This window comes from Cydia splendana, chromosome 16 (genome assembly GCF_910591565.1).
Source record: "Cydia splendana chromosome 16, ilCydSple1.2, whole genome shotgun sequence".
Lineage (NCBI taxonomy): Eukaryota > Metazoa > Arthropoda > Insecta > Lepidoptera > Tortricidae > Cydia > Cydia splendana.
The window spans coordinates 10809840-10836475 of NC_085975.1; the positions used below are offsets into that span (position 1 = coordinate 10809840).

Below are 26636 nucleotides of genomic sequence, written 5' to 3' on the forward strand. Positions count from 1 at the left end.
GCTACTTTAGCCAACAGTACCTAAAGTCGCAAACTTCGTAACTCCTTCGGAGGACTTACGAGATTTCCGACTTCTGCCGACGCATTGTAACCTGTGTCGAAATGTCGGAAATAAAGATAACAAAATAAATTTGCGTCATGCGTCATGCCTGACCTGATTATGTGTTCAAAATGCGAAAGTTCCCGCGCTCCGAATGTCGGACTTCACCCACTCGACTATTATTACCAGTCACTTTAAATTCAATCGACTTTTTTTTTATTGTTCCAGATAAAATGAAGTCGTTCAGTGCCAGTGCTAGTGCAAAAGTGTAGTACAAATGTGCCACCATGGGCTGCACGCCAAGCATGCTCCTAGACCACAAGAGCCGGCGGCGCGACAGCAATGGTTCCCAAGAGGCCGCGCTGGCTAAGGTCGCGCCGACGCCTGTGTGCAACAAGGCGGTGCAGGCCGCGCGGGCGCCGCGAGCGTCGCTCGAGTCCGACGGCTTTAGCATACAGCTGTCGAGCAAGAAGGACAGCTATGTGTCGCAGATGGGGAACAACTTCGCTACGCAGTTGCATATAAAGAGGATATCGGGTAAGTTCTTTGTCGCACACTAAGTACATCTGTAGGTACTTAATGTTAAGCCTGCACTGAATGACAATCCTGCTTACAATTAACTCTAAGTACGGTTGCTGAAATAAATGACCAGGCGCACCATAGAAATACCAGTACTTAGGCCCTCAGTACACGAGGCGTAGGTGTGAGCTTTGCGTAATACGCGCGTAGAACGAGAGCGCTACGAGCACGTACAGTCAGCAGCAGAAGTTGCTAAGCGGGCCAGGTAGAGATGGGTAGTGAGTAATTACTCACGGGTAAATACCGAGTAAATACTAAGTATTTACTCAATATACCCGTATTTACTCGTTTATACCCAAATTGGTGGGTATAAACTATTTAGAGTGCTGAAAGGGGCATATAAATATGTAATATAGGTGTATTTTGTAAGCCGCTACTGGATTAAGTACTCAAAATTGTAAGAAATGTATTTTTAAGAGGAGCACTCCATACATGTAACTAATTGTCACAAAAAAAAATTCTCAGAAACCACCAACGTGTTGCACATCATTAAATGGCTCTTTAAAAATAACTGGAATGTTTCTAAGAACATTTTTGGGTAAATTGAATATTTTTGGAAAAAAACCGTTTCGAAAGGCCAAAATAATGTTTATCCTCTATAACTTTCGAACCAAAGTTCAGAAAAAATATGAAAACATATCGGGAGATTAGTCGTATAATAGAGTACAAAAAACAATAGTTTGAACATCATCGGTTGAGCCATTTTTGAGTTTTCTTTAAAAAAACCCTTAATAAAAGGTCGTAAGTGCCGCGTAAACAAGGACTTTTGCGCGACATGCAGTTATCTAGAACCTTGATAGAATTTAAGTACCATATTTTTAAAGTAAATACATTCTTATTTAAAACAAAATTGTTAAGTAGGTATGCATTATCAAAATTTGCCTCTCACTAATAATTACCTTTTTTCCCTAAATTAAGCGTCCTATATGCTTTTTATTTTAAAGATATTGTTAATACACGTTAGCACTCTTCAATAAAAGACAATTTTGTTCTTAAATCTCACTTTTTGAATATTTTATAAGAAATCGTTTTTGCCCACCTAAATGAGTAAATACGGGTATTTATCGGGTGCTTTGAGTAAATACCATTTACTCACCCCTACCCATCTCTAGGGCCAGGTGTTCAAAATGATCTTGACGCGACTTTATTGGTAAGAGAATAAGAGCGTATCAAGGTAATTTTAGACACCTGGCCCGCTTAGCAACTTCTGCTGCTGACTGTACAAGTTCAAACAAGTCTACACACGACGCGTAGTCGCAGTGTTCGATTTCCCTCAAAAAATTTCCCTATGCTGTTAATTGCATAAATCAATCAAGGAATGCATTTGAAATGCAAGACTAGAACACCCAGAAGTCTATTTCAAATACTTTTTTTAATAAAAAATAAATTATATTTCATGACCTTGACATCGAAAAACTACTAAATAAATTCTACAAAAGTATCTGATGAAGAAGTCGCTTTTTAATCAATGTAGTTCGATAAAAAAGCCTTTGGCGCATATTTTCTGGTTCTTAGTTTTAGAATTTACCCTCTGGTTACCGAGTTATTCATATAAATAGAGATTTTTTATTTCATTTTTTTCTCCTAAATAACTCAAAAGTGCGACTTGTGACTAGCACTGACAGATTGCTCTTAACTAGGTCAACTACTGGTAAAAAAATCACGTTCCACTATCGCGGCGTTTGGGAGTTATCGAATTTAAAAATACAGTGTTAGGGTTGACCCTCAACTTGACCTTTAATTTTTAGTCAGAATTAATTCAAAATTTTCCTCTATTACAAAACTGTATATTGCTTAGACATACTCCAGGTACATAAATAAAAATACAGGAACACTGGATTGACGGGGGCAAAAGTGCACCAGTGCTAGTGATTAATTAAAAATCGACTAATCGTAAAAAACAATTTTATCCATCATTATCAAAATGGCTAAGTTTGAATACATTTAATTGTGTGCAAACCTCTTTCATTTATACTTATCACAAGTATAAACAACCGATATCTGACATTGACGGTGTCGAGTCACTTGTGATAGGGAACACCATTGCCGGAAAATGAACAGGAGAAAAACTATGATAGATCTCTTTCACCGTGCACTAGAATCATCAGATCCGTTCGTGTCTATGGCACACTACAGACAACGCCAAAAATCGTCCAGTAGGATTAGTCTACCAGAAGCAGTTCGTGAACTTCTGAAGCCGATTCATGAGGAAAACTTACAAGAGGCTGAAGTCGATGATGAAGATCTAGCTAATGATGGATCTTCGTTAATAGACGGTGATGAAAATCCATCCCATGTTGACGACTGCACGCTAGTTCTCGAAAATGAAAATGATTTGTATGAGCCACAAAATACATAAAATCTGAGACCAACTTGCGAAAAGAAACTATAACTTGACTTCTGAATTTCTTTCTTTCTTTTCTGAATTTAATGACTTTATTGTTTAACAAAGTGCACTGCACTTAAAAGTTTCTGCGTGGCCCAATGGTTGACTGGTAGAGAATGCCTTTTGGCAAGTCTGCCATTTGTAATTTCTTGTATTGTGCAATAAAGGTTAAATAAATAAATATAAATAAAGTTTCTTATGTTGTTCCTTAATTTAATTTAATCAGATTTTTTAATTACTCCGACCTTTCATATTTGTTTGACCTTTAAGTAACAACCCTAAAAAGTATAATTTGACCTTTATACGTAACTCCCAAACGCCGCGATAGTGGAACGTGATTTTTTTACCAGTGGTAGACCTAGTTAAGAGCCATCTTTCAGTGCTAGTTACAAGTCGCACTTTTGAGTTTTTCAGGAGAAAAAAAATGAAATAAAAAATCTGTATTTATATGAATAACTCGGTAAGCAGAGGGTAAATTCCAAAACTAAGAACTAGAAAATATGCGCCAAAGGCTTCTTTATCAAACTACATTGATTAAAAAGCGACTTCTTCATCAGATACTTTTGTAGAATTTATTTAGTAATTTTTCGATGTCAAGCTCATGAAATATAATTTATTTTTTATAAAAAAAAGTATTTGAAATAGACTTCTGGGTGTTCTAGTCTTGCATTTCAAATGCATTCCTTGATTGATTTATGCAATTAACAGCATAGGGAAATTTTTTGAGGGAAATCGAACACTGTGTAGTCGTAGCGTAGCGTAAGAGTTCTCTGTCGTCATTACTATAGGCGTAAGCGAAAATGTACCATCACGCAGTGTTGGCCGAAAGTTAATGCAAATTGAAAATGTTGGCCATTAACCATTATAAACTGAACTTTAAACCGTAACGGACGATTACAGTTTACGATTCAATTTATAATGGTTAATGGCCAACATTTTCAATTTGCATTAACTTTCGGCCAACACTGAATTCACGCTCCGCGCTCACGCCATTTATGGTCCTAGCTAAATTGGTTGTTCCATACTTACGCTATGGAATGTCCAATTTAGCTAGAACTCTAAATAGCGTAACAATCACGGAGCGTGAAAGTACTTAGATGACACAATTTGCAGCTGACCCGGGATCTGTAGCTATTTAGCTATCGTTAAATAAAATAAAATTATGCTTAGTTTCAGGTGTCATACAATGACAATTTATTGAAGTTTACAAAAACGTGAAGTATTCGGGATTTTAAGAATGCATCATACTTGATATGTATTTTCATAGAATTAACTCAGTAGAGTTATTTTTTATACAACTTCAATTACATATTACAAAAAGAACCCTTTTCGTTTTAATAACCTTTTTTGGTTATAATTATTCGATACAAAATACAATTTTTTTAAATGTTTCGGTTTCTCAGGCCCACCGTTTAAATGTTTTGTTTCTATTGGTTCTGATTCTGGAGTATTAGACGTATCTGACGATAATTTCGTTGAGTTTTCGGGATCATTATGCTCGTTTTCACCTGGGTCACAATCTCCATTTTCATTGCAGTCATTATCTTTTTTATTTAACAAGTCTTTTATTAGTTTAGATAAGACATATGCAGCCGATACTGATTCACATTTTCCCTCTCCAAAGGGGCAAAATCCTCTTTCGAATAATGCAAGGCTATTAAGAATTTCTTTTAAAATTTTCGCGTCCACCTCTTGCTCGCTTTTCCAGCCGTAATTTCCCCAGTTTGTCACCTTAACTTTCTTTCCGTCGTGACTGTTGAGTTTTTGATGATCAAGCTTTTTATTATCGAGCTTATTATTTGTCTTTTCCTGACAACTGCACATATTTATCGATAATAATACAAAAACGACGAAAATAAACACCTGCCAAAATATTTCAATATTATTCATGTATTTCATATAAGGTGGGTGGTACTGGTGTTCGACGCGGTTCCAGTACATATAATCTTGAAACTTAAGACATTGTCAATAGAGGTGACAGCAGGGTGTCATCTATTATTGGGCATTAGCATGTCGAGCACTAGTACCACGACCGTATTCATTCATAATTGTTATTATTTATTTTCATATTTATACTTCGGTTTTTTAGCATTACAATGAAATGTACAGAAGAAAGCGTGCAGTTTCTCTCTGTCAGTATCTCCTTAATTGTTAATAATAATGGATTTTTCTAATGTAGCATGGCCAATAGCTGCTAATAATTTACTTCAAAATTTTACCCCAAAAAGTGCTCGAACCTCAAGCTTACTTCTACGAAGTTCTTTCTACTTAATGCTAAAAAACGAAGTAAAGGAGGATATTATGCCACACAAATTTGTCATTTGTAGATATTACAGTATTATTTTAACGTACTTACCGCACCGCCTTTCATGTTTGATCTGGCCTCTGATTGAGACCCTCTGAACTGAAAAACTGAGTGAGAAAAGAAAAGGTATATTAATGTACATTGAGTACCTACTTACATACTGATACTAATTAATTTGTTTCGCCGATAACGTAAAATATCAATTTCAATTAGCACCCAAATCGTTATCTGCCTTATTTCTTGTAATCACTCCTAATTTGACATGTACAGCTATTTAACTTTCTGTGCAAGATTCCGTCCATATCAGGTACAAATTGCGATTCTAAATTTTAAATAATTAGATGCCATAAACGAATCTAAAGTCTGAAGTATGTACCTAGCTTATTGGACGTGTTGGTTGTAATTTAAAAAAACAATACGATTCCAAAATGGTGTACATATAGATAGACAAACGATTATCACAGGCAATTTAGATTCGTTCGACCGATATTAATATTCATATTTAAAATATATAAATAAAATATATTTGTTAACAAATTGAAAAAATATTTAATTGAGAACTGTTTTTATTTCACGCCTTAATTTTGTAAGTTTCACCTGTATTTATGTGTATCAACATGAATGCAATAAAGATATTATGATTTTGGATTTCACGGGCATATAAATCCCGGTCTTTTGATAGGCTTGCGTGGGGATATAGATCGAACACGTAGAGGACCTTTAGAGGGCTTTAAATCATAATATAAACCTTCTTTATATTATGATTATGAATTATGCCATAAAAATCGTCAATATGATTTTAGAGTTTCTGAGTAAAATGCCAATGACATACGCCTGACTGACTGACCGGCGGATAGACACAGAACATGACATAAAAAAGGTAAAATAAATATATTACTTCTTAATCACATCATCTATGTAATTTGTTCATCTCTATGCAGCTGAGAAAAAAACATCTTTATTTCCAAAACGAGCTAAATAGCCCATCAATGTGAGAGGAGTTAAAAGTAATCCCAAATCGCTTATCGGAAACATTGATTGACTGCTGTTGGCAATGATTAATTAATTAATGGCTACTGGTAGCCTTGCGTCGACCAATAATTGCCGGATTGCCTGTTTATATGCATCTTCTAGCTAAACAGTTTTAAACATAAGCATGGCGAAAGTAAAAAAAAATAATGATGAACCTCCTCCGTAAAAACACCCCTCCCTTCCTCGGCTTCTTTTAAGACTTTTAATTACTTTATTCATAAGGTAAAGGTCTAAATACGGAGGTAAATAAAAATGATAAATTTATTCCATTTAAATTTATTTAATTTGAATAATAAAATGTTTAAATTGAAGACATTATTCAGAAACCACCAAAAAAACCTAACTAAGGTTAAGGTTGCATTCCACTGTAACTTCAAACCCTGATTTGGAAAGTAGAGCTAACATTTTATCTTTCGGTTAGTTATTAGATTTACTTGTAGAATCTTCACCTTCTTTATGGGATCCATCATGTGGAACACAGTTAATGTCTGTTGTTTTGGTAAGATGATTTTCGGCTGTCTTCGCCACTCTCATAATTAATCTTGGTAGTACGTAATCTATAGATTTATAATCACACTGATTTTCGCCAAGTGGGCAGTTTCGAACGCCATCATATGCTGCAACATTCTCCATAATCTTTCTAAAGCTTCTTAGTGAGATCTCTTCTTTCAGTCCGTATCGTTCCCAGTGTGAAATATTAATATTTCTGTCGGTTGTGGTTTTTGTCTTTGGTGGTTTTGTCTTAGTTTTTAGCCTTTGGGTTAGGCTGCTTGTAGTTACCAGTAGAATTAGCATCATATTAGCCTGAAAATAAACAGCAATTGTGTAATTGTCGTTGATTACCGCGATAGATACTCATCAAATTAAACTATTAGGTAGATATATTTTTTCGTGTAACATATAAAACCGCTAGGTATATAATGAATTTATTGTCGGGATGTAGGTATTTTAAATTATACGCGATATAATCCGTTAAGATAGTTTTATATCAAAAGATTGTGTAAGATGTTCGGAATAGCAATGTAAGAAAGTACCTAAGTATTTATGATCTTTTTTTCTTAGCCTATTAAAGTATCCCACTGCTGGGCAAAGTCCTTCCATGATCTACTACTACCGTTGATGTGATTACGTATTTATATTGCAAGCACCTATATTATTTTTCATATTTATTGGAGAGTTTATTTATGCAAATTCTTAATATTTTAAGTACAGACCTAAAAATAATTGTTAAACCAGAAGAAACTATCTATTACAAAACATTTAAAATTACTTGCCACGTGTGTGTTCATAGTAGTTATATGCCCCAACAGTTTGACTGAAATGATTTAAAGCTGATTAGTAGGTACATTAGCAAACTTGGTAAAGTACATTTCGAAATTTAATTGGTCGTGACTATTTTATTTTAATGAGTGGGTTAATTGATAAACGATTCCTAATAAAACGCTAATGTGTAGTCAGTTGTTGTTTTTTTTCTGTTGCGTACGTTCAACTGCTGGACCCAGACAACCTTTTAACCTGGATGACCTGAAATATTAAATACCTAATAACAATTGTAAAGTAAGAGAAAGTTCGTTTTCATCTCTGTTTATTTCTTTCATTACTAAAAAGAAAAGTTTAAAATACTTCAATTTGATTTGTACCTTCTATTTAACCTAACACAATATATTTTCAGATTTTAATTTACTGTCCTCTAATAAATATAGACATATTTTATGTTAAATTTACCGTTGTTGTAAAGCAATACTCTTTACTAGTTATTACATTTAACTAATTGACGTAACTTTGTTTTACTACTTACTACTTGTTAACCTTGTTATGAATCTTCGGAGTACCGTAAACTTGCTTGACATTGCTTGGTCACTTTTTAGGGTTCCGTACCCAAAAGGTAAAACGGGACCCTACTACTAAGACTTCGCTGTCCGTCCGTCCGTCCGTCCGTCCGTCCGTCTGTCTGTCACCAGGCTGTACGTATCTCACGAACCGTGATAGCTAGACAGTTGAAATTTTCACAGATGATGTATTTCTGTTGCCGCTATAACAACAAATACTAAAAACAGAATAAAATAAAGATTTAAATGGGGCTCCCATACAACAAACGTGATTTTTGAGCAAAGTTAAGCAACGTCGGGCGTGGTCAGTACTTGGATGGGTGACCGTTTTTTTTTTGCTTTTTTTTCCGTTTTTTTTTTCATTATGGTACGGAACCCTTCGTGCGCGAGTCCGACTCGCACTTGCCCGGTTTTTGATTACTGCTAGACATTAGATACGAGTAGTACGAGTATATCGGGTGAAACAGAACGAAGGACTTTTACGCAAACGGGGAATTGTTTAGGCTTCATACTTTATTTTTCACTTATTAATCACGTTAATATTTCTAACCGTTTTTGAGATACAGTTTGTTAAACATTAGTGAAAAAATCTGTATGTTTCAAACCTAGCAAGTAGATCCTATTAAATTACATGACATGTGTCAATTTAAAATGTAAATAATTTTGTGGGGTTGTCACAGATATAAAAATATTTCATTTTAATGATTTTGTTTTACTTTTTAATCCAGCCTTACGATTATAATAACTCGATTGTAAATCACTTAGATAATACTATACTTTCAGCTCAGTCTCTAGAAATGAACCAGTCTGTATATAACTTGTTGGTAGAGAGATACAGGTCTATTCGGATTTCGAGATAATCACAAGATCTTGAGACGATTAAGAGATCAACTAGATCTACATTAGATATCGACTAGATGTGACTTGGATATCTAAGTCATAACTTGTCGAAATCGTTCAAGAGAACCTCCAGAATCGCGGAAACGTCAAATTTGACATATCTATCTTACAAATATCTTTAAATTATCCGTATCGTAACTTGTTGAAGTCTAGTAGTTAGAAATCTAATTCATTTTCCGAATCGAGCCGTATATAGAGTGGAACAGAACGAAGGACTTTTACGCAAACAGGAAATTGTTTAGGCTACGGACTTTATTTTTCACTTATTAATCGCTTTAATATTTCTTTTTTGTTTGAGATACATTTTGTTAAACATTAGTGCAAAACTCTGTATGTTTCAACCCTAGCAAGTAGATCCTATTAAATGACATGACATGTGTCAATTTAAAATGTAAATAACTTTCGGCGTGATTCGGGAAATGAATTAGATATTAACTAGATACGATATAGTAAAGATATGTGACGTCCCTCGGATAAAGGTACCTTATGGCGGTTGGCGCTTACGCTATTATTAACGCCGCTCCAATATTATTGCGGCGCTATGTGACGTAAGCGCCGGGCGCCATAAGGTACCTTTTAATGTGGAACGTCACATATCTTCAATATTTCATGTCTAGTGAATCTCTAATTCATTTCCCGAATCGCGGCGCCAGCCGCCATAAGGTACCTTTTTCCCTGGAACGTCACATATCTTTCTATTTCATATCTAGTGTGTCTCTAATTCATTTCCCGAATCGAGCCGTTTGTAGGTCACTGATATAAAAATATTTCATTTTAAAGATTTTATTTAACTTTTTAATTTAATTCAGATTATAATAACTCGATTGTAAATCACTTAGATAATAGTGAATAGAATCAGGCGTTACTTTGCGGAAATCCATACTAATTAAAACCAAAATATTACTTTGCTAATCCGCGAAAAGATAACGTGCATGTTGCGTCATATAGACATAACCATCCAGAGAAGTCCAATTTTGCAAAGCACTTATTAGATACAGGTCACACTTTATCTGAGAATCATTCTTTTGATATTTTTACATGTTTGCGAAAAGGGATTGCGTTTGGGTGTTCTGGAACAACTGGAAATAATTAGGTACAACAATAGGGGCATGATTCTTAACGAACAATTGAATGTTGCGTCATCGCCGTTATTACGAATTTTTCCATCTTACTCACACTTGCACGGTAGGGGGAGTGGTCAAGGTATAAATATGGCCGACCATTCTAGACAGGTCATTCCGTTGCCGGGCGTCAGACCGTCAACAACTCCTGAGGATGCCTCGTAGAGAGGTGAAACACGTGTCGAGGTTTATTCTTTTGGTGGTGGTTTGTTATATTTATTTGCGTATTTATTTTTGCGGTGGGAGGGTGGGAATATTAATTGCATGTAAAAATACGCAAGTAAGTATAACGGGTTAGCACTGATTGACTAGCACGTTATCTTTTCGCGAATTAGCAAAGTAATATTTTGGTTTTAATCACTTAGATAATACTATACCTTCAGCTCAATCTCTAGAAATGTAACACTCTGTATATGACTTGTTGATAGAGAGATAATCACTTGTTTCATGCCAGGCAAAAGGTAGGTAATGTTTTTTTTTAGCAAGTTTACGATACTTATTAGATTTGATTGCGGTAGTCTAAAATACCCACGCGTCATTAGGTACATTTTAAATAATCTTTATCAAGCACATTTCATGGCGAGAGCCCATTTCCCTTGTTATTAAGCTTTATTTATATCATAATATTATTTGAAATATTGAGGTGTTTTGTTTGTTTTGTGTATTTTCTAATAGCGCGTGGGAGCAAAGTGTTCCGAGAAAAGTTTTGGTAAGGCAACCTAATTGTTAATGACGTAGATCTGTTGATAATTTGGTCCAGGAATAGCGGCATAACATAACATTGTTGCGAGCTATACGCGTTTTAGATTTAAGTAATGAAGGACAGAACATACCGCGTTTTCAAATTAAACCGATTATCTTTGTTATTGTTATAAAAAATCGCGAGATTTGTCTTTAAAGTTAATTTCTCAATACCAAGGCGAAAAATAAGGGAAAAAAATCATAAAAGCTTACGAGTAAACTATGTTTAATATGTACAAAACAACAAATAAACATACTATAATATCTATCTATGTGTCCAAATTATTTTATTTCATGAATTAGAATCGCGAAAACAGAATAAAAAACCAATCAAATATTGGTTTTGGTGATTTTATCTTAGGCTCTCGGTTAGAACCGAAATTATTTATTAAAATACTTATAACTATAAACTTGCAGCACCATTTTACCGCCTAGTATGTAGCCAAAAACATGTATATTATATGTGCATCAGAATTTATAACAAACTGCCATCAGAATTCAAAGAAGACTGCCTCAATATTTTTAAGAAAAAAGTGACAAAATGGCTTCAACAAAATTGTTTCTACAGCCTAAATGAATATTTTAATTATAATGCCATTTAATTATTGGATGAATATTTCTATTAATTATATTTATATGTGATTTAAAATTTGATATTCTAATAAATGACTTATGTACCTAATTTTACTTTATTTTGCAATACTTACTTTATTTTTCCTTGTTTATTGGAATTCTGATAATTGACATATTTGTATCTCCTGACTTAAAATATTTGTAATTTAGTTAAGTTTAGTTTAAGCATGCTTTGTTAAGCAGAATGTATTGGACATTTTTATATTGTTAAGAACTTGTTTTGTGTACTACATTCTTGCAAATGAATAAATGATTTAATGATTTAAACTCGTTACGTTTGGGTGCAGTCACGTAGCTCGATACTTTGTTCGTTGATTCACTTGTCCACGGAACCCTTGGTGTAATTCCTCATTCGGCGAGTCTTACGTCCAGTAAGTATGTGATGGATGCCTTTATCGACGCGATAAAATAACTCTCACTTTTAACACCACGCGATTGAAACTGAAAGTGAAGGACTTAATCAATCTAACTATAATATAAATAGTTAATTGCGAATTGTAAATAATATATCAATTTCTAGTTAAAATACCTAATATTCATACTTAATATTTCACTGAAAACAACCTATGTTAACATAGGTTACCGGTAAAATTACTACTAATTTCAACAAATATGACAGATTTAGTTAACATTTGACATGTAACATTGTAGTAACAAAGACATATGTAACTGGTAGTAACCTAAATTTTTTTAAACATAGGTTATTTTCAGTGAAATATTAAGTAAGTATGAATACCTATAGGTATTTTAACTAGAAATTTATATTTTATTTACAATTCTCAATTAACTATATTATTGTTAACCTCAATGTAGGAACCTCAAGATCAATTCGCATGTGCTCGTTAGTCAATAGGAATACACCGTCCAGGGATAGGTAAGTAATTGGGTATTTCAGTATGGAAGTCGCGAGCACGTAATGTGTTACACGTTCTGTACTTACAGAATAAAGTTCGAGACAGTTCGTGAAAGTGAAATGTTCTAAATTCTAGCCATTAAATAATTTTACGGCTTAGACTCACTTGTTTTCTCTACTACAGACTCGCGTGACATGTTTCTGAGAGCCTAGACATATATATTTAAAATAAAAAATACCCAAAATTATTTAATGTTAATATGTCTCACAAGCAACAGTTTAAATTCGGAAATTGTTGCCAATAGGGGATATTACTGCAATGTTCTGCCGCCAGAGTGCAGCACTACCGACTCAGTAAATTCATAGACTAACTTATACATACTGTGCCTTAAACTGTTTTTTGACAAGTTTTCACAGACAATAAAATATGACATTGATGCATCAAGGCGGATTGTTAACAAGGGCCTACCGGTAAACGCGAAAATCGAAATTTAGTTATCTGCCTCTTTATCGCTCGAATATGCAAGAGTGATAGAGAGATTAGATAACGAAATTTCGATTTTCTTGTTTCGCGGTAGGCCACGTGTCAATGTGGTTTGTTTACTGTATGTGCCACAAAGGTGCCACCTACGCAGAGCTTTGCCTAATATTCCCTATTCTATTTTCATTTCTCATCCTATTAATGTTTGTCTTTTCTGAATGCAGGAGTGTAGGATTCGTAAAAGTAATACCTATATATGTGCATAGAAGTAATATATATATGAAGCAAGTACTGCATCGGTTTCGAACCTTGGAATAATTTTCCCATGGTGAAATAATAATTATTCCATTCTGTTATGATTGTAGGTAGATAACGTGAGCACCGAGCATGAGCAGGGCACAATTCCATATCTGTACTTAGAAATATATATAATATCATGTATGCAAAAGCAACTCGGTCTATTCAGATGAAACTTGGTATGGAGATAGTTTGAGTAAAAGGGAAGGACACAGTTTGCATCACAGAAATAATCATCCTACGTATACAACTCGCGGGCAGAAATAAGTTCAGTCATATTTTCTTAATGTTCTTAGTTTTCAGCAGTGTCTAGTTAATTTAAATTTAGGTAAAATGACCGTATTTTGTACTATTACTTGGTTATCAACCTACTTTTTACATAATTATATTCTTAGTAAAAAAATATTAGTTACTAAATGGTCTAACGCGATTAAATTTCATTATTTTACCTTTTTTCCGACGTTTCAGCCAGGTTGCACTAGCTGTGGTCGCATTAGACCTGTAGGGCCACTTGCACCATCCCACTAACCCGAGGCTAAGCGGTTAACTCCAGGTTTAACCGGTTAACCCACCTTAATGGAATGGTGCAAGTGACCCTTAGTAACTTAAATGTGACGTTCCACGGGAAAAGGTACCTTATGAGGGTTTCTAGTTTCGGAGATATTAAATGTTTTGTAAAGAGGTGAAAAAATGCTCAATTTTTTTTTATTGTGTGATCTGAAACCTTAATGCGTAACGTTTGTTTACCTGTTTTTATTTTTGTTATAAGTTAGTTATAAGCCTAGTAATGTCGTCTCAGAGTTTAGTAGAAAAGGTACCTTATGGAAAAAAGATTGAAAATTCCCAAAAAAACTAGTCAATACGGGAAAAGAAGTTTGGTAGAGAACTGTATTAGCATTCTGCAAAACTAATTTGATAATTTCAGTTCTGGTTGGGGCGCCTCGCAAATATTATAACCGTACATAGACCGACATCACAAATCCAAGTAGACTGCTATTATACCAAAGTTACTCTCGTCAAGTCTTTCTTAACTAGAATAATCTTCATTTGGTTTGGTCGCATGCAGTAAATCAGCCATTGGTTTGCTAAAAAATGCCAATACCCGACGCATTACCTTATGGAATATCTGAGGTCATTGAACCTCAATGCCGCTTATCTTCAATAGCAACCGAAATATATTATTGATAAGAAATAGACGATTTATACCATCTTAACCCCAAAATATTATTAGTTTATCCTAACTGTTCCATCATCATCATGCCTCATCATGTAACTTGACCACAAGGTACCTTTTCATTACATACAAATTATTGGTCTTTTTTAAGATTATTATGACGAAGAACTAATTAAATTGGGGGCAGTTTAATGTAAATTAATATTTTCTATTCATAAAAGATAAACTATAATATGATTGATATTTTGTAGTGATGTATTATTAGATTTATTTCCATAAGGTACCTTTTCGTAAATGTATGGAGCAAATACTGTTATTGTTATGTAAGTTTAAAGTGGCATAAGGGGTTAAATATAGTATTTAGTTGGGGTTTTAGGATTTATTTCATTTGAATGACAGAATTTCTTTCATATGTGCTCAGAAAAATTGATTGTGTGTCACATTAAAAGTAAAAATATTCAATTTTGTGATTTTATATGAAAAAGTCAGAAAATACATTTTCACCTCTAAATCGGTATTGTATTTTGCTTAAACTGTCTGTCAGTGTCGTTTTCTAATAGATAAAATTTAAATCTTGAGAGCTCATTGCAATCAATCGTGAAAATGAAATAAAACTTTATTTTCAAGAGATTGGTTAGTATACACATAAATCAGTCGATATCAAAAGTTTCTATTTGCATTACAGAACAAGTCGCAATATTTTTTTAATCTCAGATATATAAGGCATTATTATTTGTAGTCAACTATGTAACTTACTTCAGGAACATAGTTTTTTAGGCGGCTAAACTTAAAACTTCTCTATCGTAAAGTTGCTCATTTCACAACATTATTTTCAAAAAATCATATCTCTGTAACTACGCAACCTAGAAGGTTGATCTTTTGTGTTATCGATAGCTTATTTATTGTAGATTACTGGGGTATGCATAACTCCATACCCGCCATAAGGTACCTTTGACCGTGGGACGTCACAAATTATGTGTACAAAACGCGAGAGTTGCAAATGTTATACTTATTCCTAGTAAAAAAGTATGAAAACATTCCGCGCGTGGCTTTATTGCTGGCTGGTATTAATAGGCGTTAATCACGAATACAGTACAGTATAACGTTAGACGTGTATTGAAATCTTGTTACACTTGCGTGAGGCGCCAACCAGATGTCTAAATATGAAAAATATTTTAAAATAACACTATGTAAACGGATTACATCGCGTATAATGAATTTGTAATATATCCCGACATTTTAAACCATTTACAGCGTTCGTGGCAAAGAGTAAGTATAGGTACGTATATTATGGTTCGTGGGTGGTTCGTGGTCAACAGGTGACTTCTGGTCCGGGTGGGTCATCGGGATGTATTATAAATTCATTATACGCGATATAATCCATTTCCATAGTTTTATTTCATGAGTAGGTAACTGTCGCTATAACCGAAGACAATAATATGATGAAAAATATTAGTTTTTCTATATGTAGGTACCAATAGGTACTCAAATTTGGCTAGATAGAAAAGCTTAACATTTTCCTGGTTTGTGGAACACGTTCAATTATTTTTCTTTGAAGCCAGCGTAATAAATTAAGTAGGTACATTATTTATGTAATTCCCCCTGGCTGCAAAAGAGGTTAATTTTATAGACTTTAGTCTCCGGTGTGTTATCTTTCCTGCCGCTTTAAAAGTAATTTCCCGTAGAGACCGAGTCTCTTTGACGTTGCGTTTTTATTAAATAACTCCATAGGTATGTATGAATAATACCTACGAGTATGTAGTAAATAAATATAAATAACTTAAAAATTTACAATTTTTAGGCCACATTTCAGTAATCTCAAAGTTCGTAGAGTACAATGCCTAATTGAATACCTAAATTCGGTGGGAAATCTAATATTATGAAATTATTATAAAGGATGACTCACTCTAGACCGGGCCGAGGCCGGGCCGGAGTTTCCGGCGCTTCGTTTTCTATGGAAAGCACCATGTGATCAGTGATCACCGATCATCCGTTATATATAGAAAATGACATGTCAGACGCCTCGGCCCGGTCCATCCTTTAGGCATGACAGCGTGATTCACTGTTAATCAAATGTTATGTCTATTAGATTCAAATAAACTGGAATAAATAAATTCAAAGGTGTATGTGAAGTCCCCAACCCGAATTGGGCCAGCGTGGGGACTATAGCCCAAACCCTCTCGTGCTTGAGAGGAAGCCTGTGCCCAGCAGTGGGACGTATATAGGCTAAATATTATTATTATTAAGTTAGCAGAATTGTCATTTTAAAGCTGATTTCATAATGTACGAAACTATTTACAATGAAGGCGTGCTTGTAATTTCATGACAGCACCTGAGCGGCGCCTGTCGGATTTTATGAAATTTCTCAGCGCTGCGGCGGGAGGTCGCATAGGACGCGATACTTACGGCTCGATTCGGAAAATGAATTACATTTCTACTAGACTTCAACAAGTTACGATACGGATAATTTAAAGATATTTGTAAGATAGATATGTCAAATTTGACGTTTCCGCGATTCTGGAGGTCCTCTTGAACGATTTCGACAAGTTATGACTTAGATATCCAAGTCACATCTAGTCGATATCTAATGTAGATCTAGTTGATCTCTAAATCGTCTCAAGATCTTGTGATTATCTCGAAATCCGAATAGGCCTGTTACTGCCGTATTCGAACTTCAAGATATTCACAAGTGACGACACGTACTAGATCTATTCTAGATACGTTATAGTTTAGATATCAACTAGTTCTCTTTTGCAGCGCAATTCGGGCAACCAATGTCACTTTTACGTTAGATAGCGTAAGGTATCTATTAGATGTGAATTGGATCTCTAAGTCATATCCTGAGGAAATCGTTCAAGAGTATCTCCAGAATCGCGCAAATGTCAAATTTGACAGGTTAGATCTTAAACATATCGTTATCGTATCTTCGTGATGTCTAAAATATACCTAATAGATGTCTTTTTTCAAGTTTCAAAATTTTTCAGATTTCAAAATCCGAATCGGGCCCCTAGTGCAACTTCATTATTTACCTTTATAATAATGCCGTAGCTATGAGGGTTATTAAAACGGAACCTTTTGAAACATTTTTTAGAGTAAATTAAGAGTGTTGCAAGCTTATGAAATATTTCTAAAACTAAAAGAAAAACATCGTTGTGAGGTACTATTGTATAATTAGCTGTGGGTTTATAATTGTCTTATGTTCGCTAATTCAGAGTAAGATAAACTGTTGAATAACATTTGGTAGTTGGTTGTATAAATATATATCACAATTTATTGTTGTATTTTTAAGACAGTAGACAGTATTTCGATGTGTAAATGTTATTGGAAAAATCGGGACTCATTCCTGGAATTTCCAGCGCAAAACAGCAAGCATAAAATACCCTGCAGTAAGCAATTAAACAATTATGTCATATTAATTAAACGTTTAGAATTGTTTGAGCCAGTGATGTACCTATGTATGTATTACTATGTATATCAAATTTAGTCTAAGTGAACATTCTACGTTATTTATGTAAAAGTAAACTTCGTATAATGTAGTGGTATAAGGCTCAAAAATAATTAAGTACATTACATTGAGAAAATGATCGGGGAGTAGTCCTGCAAATATGTTACACAACGAAGGCCGCAAAAATATCTGACATGATCTAATTTGTAGAGCCATAAGACCGTGGTACATATTTTTGTTGCCTTCGAAGAGTAACATATTATTGCAGGTGACTCTGTTACCTACCTATGTTCTACCTAAAAAATCTAAATATTTCTGCATTTTGTTCTTCGCTAATTACAGTAGATCAATAGTATACATGAGTTCCAATGATAAATCGTTTTTTACCATATCTTAGAACAAAGGGATGTTAAGTAATCATTCTTGTTAATTCTGCAGAAAATGTAGTGGCTTGCGAAAAATGATGAGCAGAATCGTTTATTCATAAAATAAAAAAACAATGGTTGAGCCTGACTTTATCAAAGTTGTCCCCCTTGTTTATCTTTTGTTGCCTTCTTTGAAGGCAATTAAATTTTATCTTGGCTACAAAACGCTTGTATATTCATTGTGGCCGCTCGATTAACCCAAAATAAATTGCAGTATCCCTTTTTATAAAGGTGATTTCCTAATACAGTTCTCCTTCCGCCCTCTTCACCTTTTCGCTTCTCTTTTTTGGTTTCCGTAGTCAATAAGGTACAATATTTTTTCCATGTACAACCGTTTATGCGCGGCTTAGGACAATAACCATAAGAGTTAAAAAGCTGTGATGTGATATTATAAATAGTAATCACACCGACAAAGTTATGAAATGAATTTAAATAATAAAAATAAAATTAAGTCGTTTAATAAGGGAACCTTCCCTTCACGTAAAGTAGGAGTTATTTTACTCGGCTTGAAACCTAGAGTCATAACATAAGTCATTGGACTTATAACCGATACGGGACTTATAAACTTTAAGAGAATCTTAATAATTCTCTCTTAAAGGCCCTAACTCGTCGAAACATTATAACTCGTCGTACAAGTTGAGTTTGAAACTAAAATTTTACAATATTTAAGACTTGTACTTTGGCATTCTCTGGGGTGCTATCACAACAATTGTATGAGCTAAACCTTTTTGATGATTAAAAAGTCCCGTGGCCACAGTACTATTATAAGGACTTGAATATAATATAATAATATGCTGTTGGTTTCCTACCGTAACTGCGTTATTTTGCGGATACGGCGTCTGCGCTAACTTTGTAATTAAATTTTTATTTGCGCATGTAATAAAGCGCCAGTTGGCTTTGTTAGCTCATATTATGAAGATGCTGCTACTGTTGGTAAGTAATTTAATAGTAGTTAGGTTTCATGCCACCAGATCCCACAATCGTCACTCATAAGAGACGATGAACGACCGCCCTTGTGGTGCGGTCGCGACCCGACACAGCCTTCAAAGCAGAGATGCTGAAGAGGCCACTCATACACTTTACAACAAAGGGTATCGAACGACATCCACTACTTAGGTTTCATTTACGTTTTGGACTAGTACCTACGAGTTAATTGTTTCTAGGGCACAATAGTAACGGGTTTAAGTATTAAAAACATTTGATTCTCACAGGAAGTAGAATCGTTTGATATTTTCCAAAAAATCATGCATCTAACTAATTATCTATAGGGGAGATGTGGACATAATGATCCCACGGAGTAAAATGATTCCCCATCGTATCTGAGCAACTACTGGTGCCATCTATCTAAATATGCAATAAACGTATGCCCTGTGACCCCGCCAGTTGCCTCTTAAAGTGTCATAACGGTACGAGCATGCAGCGAGATTTTATTAGGAAATAATTAAAAAATATAGGTATGTCTAATCTACGGTATGCCTATTTTCCGAATTCCATTACTTTTAGCATGTTGCGTTTTATTCAAATTATGTTTCACTGTCGGATCTTAATGATGTTTATCTATACTTTAAGGATGTTTATACTGAAGCAAGTTGAATTTGAAAGTTATATTTTTGTCGATATTTCAAATTTGGTGTTTGAGGTCAAATGATCCCTATTCATAGGCGTAAAATGATCCCTGGAATCATTTTACCCCCTAAGTAATTTACTATGAGCATTTCCTGTACAGGTCATAACATACCACGTCGCGAATGTATGTGCGCAAAGCCACTTACCTACTTCCTAAAAAATTACCTTAGGAAGAAATGCTAAGGGCTCTTAATGCGATTAAATTATTGATTGCCTTTTAAAATAGCAAGCAGAATCTGTGCCTCTGATGGCGTTAAAAAGAGGGCCAAAAGAGAAAAAAATCTGCATTTATCTTCTGAAAATAAAAAAACACTGTGGAATCGACCGGCCTAAATGATTTAGAGCAGCGGTCGGCAACCTTTTAGCAGCCAAGGGCCAATAGTAGTTAACGGAGGTGACGCGGGCCGTACTTTGTTAATATTTATGACTTTATGAGACATTGTCGTTTGTCACTATTACATACAAAATAGCCAAGGCGCCTCTCGGCCCGCAAGTGACAGTTTCGCGAGCCGCATGCGGCCCGCGGGCCGCAGGTTGCCGACCGCTGATTTAGAGTATTTAGACAAAGAAATACTGATATCAAAAGGCATCATCTGTGATCATTTTAATCCTACCCTAGGGATCGTTTTACCCATGCATATGTATAAAATGATCCTTTACTATACTACTATGAGAAATGAGTATGCAGTTACTTAGATAAGTAAATGGACTATTCATAAATATCTAAATCTTGTGTTTATCTCTTCAACTTTGAACACAGTAAATTTTCTCCCTTAAGGGGATCATTATACCCACATCTCCCCTAATTATGTTCAATCTGTATTATGTTTGTCCATAACTTTACATTTAGAAAATTTTCTATGCCTTGGCTAGAGTCTGATATTTTTTTGAGTAGACTAGCTACGAAAGGGCATTGTGCTCAAAACACGGATGTTTGCAATGTTTGCATGCAGTTCACGGCACGTCACTCATGATCAATAAGTGAGGGTAGACATGCAATAACATCAACAATGCAAACGTAATATGTAAAAATTGTACAGTCAGAATCAAAAGTAGCGGATCACTGGGCCTAGATGACACTCGTTTGCGGAAAACGAAATGAAACGCTCAGTACTGTGAATCGCGACTCAAGAGACATCTAGTATCAAGTAGCGGTACTGATAATTCCGCGTCTTTTTGCTACCAAAACTGATGTATGGAGTATGAGCACTCTATTCTTACTATATTTCTATATGCCCAAAGCCAGCACCGCAACTGAAAAAGGGAATGTTTTTCCAATTATCTCTTTGGATTATGTCTAAAAATTTTATTTTTAAAATACTGAGTTGTAGCAATGGAAGACTATAATAAAACCGGCCAAGTGCGAGTCGGACTCGCGCAAGAAGGGTTCCGTACCATTACACAAAAAAAGACAAAAAAAATCACGTTTGTTGTATGGGAGCCCCACTTAAATATTTAATTTTATTTTGTTTTAGTAGGTATTTGTTGGGGTCCATATTGGGTTGCATACAAGTTTAGGTCATATCTTCGATGCGCATAACAACTTGTGTCATAATCATCAATGCGCATACAAATTAAAAGTCATATTATTATGTGTCATACATTTTTAACCATAATATTTGATGACATACTCAGCATTTGTCATATATTTTTTGTGCATATAGGTTTTGATTATAATGAATCAAATGTCATACCAGCTAAAAGCATAGTTATCGATACTTGTAATGTTTCTACGTATAACGTTTTGTAGCATAATAATTTTCAACCATAATGGTTTACATAATTTTAGCCTCTCAACAACTCCTCGAAAAAAACCTTTTCCCTAATATCCGTCCAAACACTTAATTCGACGGAGCCCCGCTCACGCGGGGCTCCTATTTCTGCGTAGTTTGCCCTTCGGGCATCTAAAGAAACCTAACGAACCTAACCTACCTATTTACTCCAGTAAAGATACGGTTACGTTAAACATTAATTAGTAATAGGCAATTTTTTTTATATTCCTGTTCTTTAGATCATTTTAAGATACTTTATTTTCGAATCCAAATAACTTTCTGTCCGGAAGTAGGTAAAAAAAAATAGTTAAAAAAAAGAGCCGTTCTTGTTTGTTAAAAATAGTAATAGTATTTTTAGTTCGTAAACGTGACGAAAATAATATTTATAATGAGTCGACAATGGAATCAGTCAAAATATTAACACGGAAAATAACTAATTCAATAAATGGCGGGGCCTCACGGATATACGTCGTAACTTGATATAAAAAAAAAGTAATAATTAGGTCTTTGATTGAATTACCATAAAACTACCTCATTAAGCTATTTATCCGAGAATCTGACATCAATATTATTTGTATCACTTGTATATATATTTACGCCTTAAACATGCTAGAAAAAATGGTTATAGATATAATTTCTTGCAGACTTTGTTCTGATAACGTTCAAAGTGATATTCAATACATAATCACACAAAAATATGGTCAATGTAATAAATATGTGCATTTTAACAAATTCGCTAAATGAAACTACCAAATTTGAACTCTTTGCGCTAATGCTAAGGATTACATTTCCTTGCGGCGCGCGGGGACAGTTTCAATGCGGGCGGTGGCGGGAGTTCGTGCCAAGGACGCGTGGATAGTATGTAGGTAAGTATGTACTTACCTATAAGTTGCTACAAGTGACAGGCCAATTCGAACGTGCGCGGGCGTCTCGCTCGCACCAAATATTTGTGCGGCCAAGTTTGAGCAAAATGAACGCGCGCGTGAATGATAGCTGATTAAAAATAACTGATATCATTTCCAATATTATTGGTTGATGTTCAAATTATATTCGTAATTATATACGTCAATTATGACCCACTACATAAATAAAAATTGCGCATGACTATCTATCGTTCTTATTTAATTTCAGAATGGCATAGTGTGGAGTGGCTTTATAAAAGGAATACTTATTATCGTAGTCATTTGACAGTTTTGGTGACACTTTCACATTCTGTCACAGCGAAGTGTGTAGGCCCACTCTTTAATTTGATATTAACGTCTATCCAACAACTTTGTCAGTAGAAAAAGGCGCGAAATTCAAATTTTCTATGAGACAATAACCCTTCGCGCCTAAGCGTCTGTAGACTTTTTTTTTCAACAAACGTATTATATTGACTATTTCGTGCTCTTTCAATTCATAGTTTACGTTCCATAATAAGTATAACATAGTAAGTTCCATAATAAGTATAACATAGTATAAATAAAAAAAAAAAAAAAATATTGGGGACATCTTACACAGATCAACCTAGCCCCAAACTAAGCAAAGCTTGTACTATGGGTGCTAGGCGACGATATACATACTTATATAGATAAATACATACTTATATACATAGAAAACACCCATGACTCAGGAACAAATATTAGTGTTCATCACACAAATAAATGCCCTTACTGGGATTCGAACCCAGGACCATCGGCTTCGCAGGCAGGGTCACTACCCACTAGGCCAGACCGGTCGTAATAAGAGTCGACGTGAAATATATGTTTACACTTTTGCACCTTACTCCTTTGCAATAAGGCGAAAAGTACGGCTTTAAAATGACAGCGTTTTACACAAAAATAAAACGCTAATTAAATAACTTACCATATTCGGAACCTAAGAATAAATAATATTGAGAGTGGCAACACTGTCGTAGGGGGCTATTCATAAATTTAAGTCATTTCAAATTGGGGGGGGGGTCTGGACATCGGATGTAGCGATTGCAAATCCGTGAACATTTTTCAAATCCGGATTTACGGATTTTGGTTTGACCGAAATCCGAAATTCGGATTCAATCCGGATTTTAAGAAAGGAATATGTGGCATAAAGGCAAAGTGAAACAAACAATCAAATTAAGTTGTTTTTATTAAAAATAAAAAAAACAGTATGCGTACACTGCTACGCCAATAACAAAATCTTTAAAAAACAATAAAAACAAAATACATACTTATACTCCCAAGTAACAAAAGGTTCTATAACTAAGGCATTTTATCACCAAACAGTGATATAGTAGGCCTATAATGGTAACCATTGTGACTGCTTGTACTATAAAGGTTTTTAACAAAGCGTTTTGTTTCTATAAGATTAAAGACCTTTTAAGTACTATAATTTAGCTCTTAGAACGCTTATAGGATCATACAAAAGAATCTTTAAAGTGCTGCACTGTAATAGACATGCAAAAAGCGATTATGGTACTATTTAATACTATAGACGACTTTACGGATGCTTTTATGTACCTATTTTGCACTAATAATGCGTCAAAGTAACTTTTATAGTACTAGTATTGTAGCAGTATCGTAAACACCATTAGAGGATCAATCTGCACTATAAAAGGACATTCCACGACCATTACGTAACGTTTTAGCTTTTTAAAAGCTCTCTTAACATCGCTATAAGGCTAGAAGAGTTCTCTAAAAGTCATGAAAGTTTTTCTATAGTGCTATATAGTACCATAAAAGTTACCTGGTACGTTGCTAAATAACTTAAATCGTAACTTAAAAAATGGCTGCTGTTTTCTGCCATAATAGCACATTAGCGGCACGGCTGGAGCCTATGTGTACTATAGCAGCCACAGTTGGAACAAGTCCTTATTTTATCAATTTTAATTTAATTAAAACATGAAAATTATGAGAGCGCATTGTCAAGTTTGAAATCAGCATAATGATACTACCGATACAATTATTTTCGCATGTACAATGTACCGGCATAGTAACGGTCCACAAATGCTTTTTAGTACATCCTTTTTATTACCTAAATACAAATGTCACTATAAGAAACAATGGCGAATGAACTTATTTAATATTTTAGGCACCCACGACGCAAGTATGATAAAAAAGATCACTGGAATCGTTTACGGTGCAAAATAGCACTATAAACATGTTTCATTGGTTAATTTTATAATTCCAAATTGCGACATAAACGTTGCAGACAGCACTATTTTAGTACTAAAGAGCGTTTCTCGTCACTTTTACATTTCAACCATAGAGCTGATTTATCACCGTGAGAGCCTTTATGTAATGTTTATAGAATAAATCAGTGATAAAACTAGGGCCTATCTGGGGTTTTGTAAACGTTTACAACACCATTTTCAATGAACCACGCCATGAATGTACAAGAAGGGCTACAGTACGGGAGGAATGGCGACGGATTGTGAAGCTTGCCACCGGCCCTGACATGACGACCACGACCACTCTGACAAGAGTGTGACGATAAAGAAGAAGACAACACCATTATAGTGCTAATCATGAACACTAATTAGCACGCTCCAAAACGTTCTCAGGACTTTTATAGTACCAAATTTTGTTACTTGAGCTGCTACGCCAATAAAAAAAGCGGACGCGGGGCAAGCATACAGGTGCGAGCGAGTGCGCGACGCGCAATGCCCGGCTGGCAATAGCTCTCCCGCGTTACCGCTTCATGTGCACCACTTTTTATTTCGCATTAGCATTAATTTTGAGCAAATTAGTACTGGTGGGAAAAAATCCGAAAAACCGGTTTTTTCTTTTCAAAATCCGAATTTTAAAACGGATTTTCAAACGCACCGAAATCCGGATTTTTGAACTTCGAATAATCCGGATTGCAATCACTAATCGGATGATGGTAGCATGACGCAGAAGGAAACGGTGTCATTCGAAGCATGATTTTTTGATGATTTTAGGGGGGGCGACAAAAATCGTCAAAAATAGATGACGTCATGAATGGACAGCCCCTAGGTCGTATTGTCTTTTTCTAGCATATACCTCCCTCTCTCCCCCACACTCCTACCACACAGGCAGGTTGCTTTGTCAGTTATACAAGACAAATTTTCAAGTCATTGTCTCAAAATTATACATATTTGCACCATGCAGGATTAAAACTTTAGGTTCCGAATAGAGATGCACCGGATATTCGGTTACTATCCCGTATCCTATCTCGCCCTTATTTTAATATCCGGACGGATACCGGATACTAAACTAAGGGTAAGTACTAAATAACTATGCTTGATATCGGAATATAATCGCACTCGATTATTATTTTAAAACAATTTAAACGTTCCATTCACTAGCTCGCGCACTAATTTCATACCTAGTGATAGACCTATATACCGCGCGAAAGTTCATTACGAAACAGGCCAAAACTTCCACAATGCGCACCTGAAAAACCTGAATATTTCCGCCGGCCGAATATTCGGCGGCTGAATACCGAATATTCGGCCTATGGTCAGGCCGTACATCCGGTATCCTGTATGCGGCCAAACAACTATCCGTTGCATCTGTAGTTCCGAATATGATAAGTTAGTTAATTAGCGTTTTATTTTTGTGTAAATGCTGTCATTAAACAGCTGTACCGATATTCGGAACCTAAGAATAATATTGAAACATGTTTGTTATCGCCTGGTGGTGGGAAGACGCCAAACCAATGTGATTATACATATCCTATGATATACTTATTATGTGTATGTAATATAATTATATTATGAGTGTTTAATTAATTATGTAGTACGTACACCCTTTATTGTAACACCTGTGAGGAGAGAGATATTTAGTAAAGTATACAATTTGATAGGTACATTTTGTAAAATTAACATTTATTGTATTTATTTATTTATTTCAAATAACAAATTGCACCTTATAGCTAATGCCAAAGCGGCACAATTTGGAACACATTAACAACATAAAGCATTTTTAACATTATTTATAACAATACAATATACAGCTAAGACACATGTATTCATTATGGTATGCTACTCTTAGGCATCTCTCTTTCTAATATCCTCTT

General features: G+C 34.9%; 1 protein-coding gene across 1 annotated transcript in view; it reads left to right on the plus strand.

The window, feature by feature from the left end:
• Positions 1–258: 258 nt before the first annotated feature.
• The window catches only part of LOC134798250 (high affinity cAMP-specific and IBMX-insensitive 3',5'-cyclic phosphodiesterase 8), a 205699-nt gene continuing 179321 nt past the window's right edge, over positions 259–26636 (plus strand). Inside the window, exon 1 of the mRNA XM_063770636.1 lies at positions 259–576. Within this exon, the coding sequence (XP_063626706.1) occupies positions 327–576 (250 nt within the window). The 5' untranslated portion in view covers positions 259–326. The remainder of the gene's footprint in view (positions 577–26636) is intronic.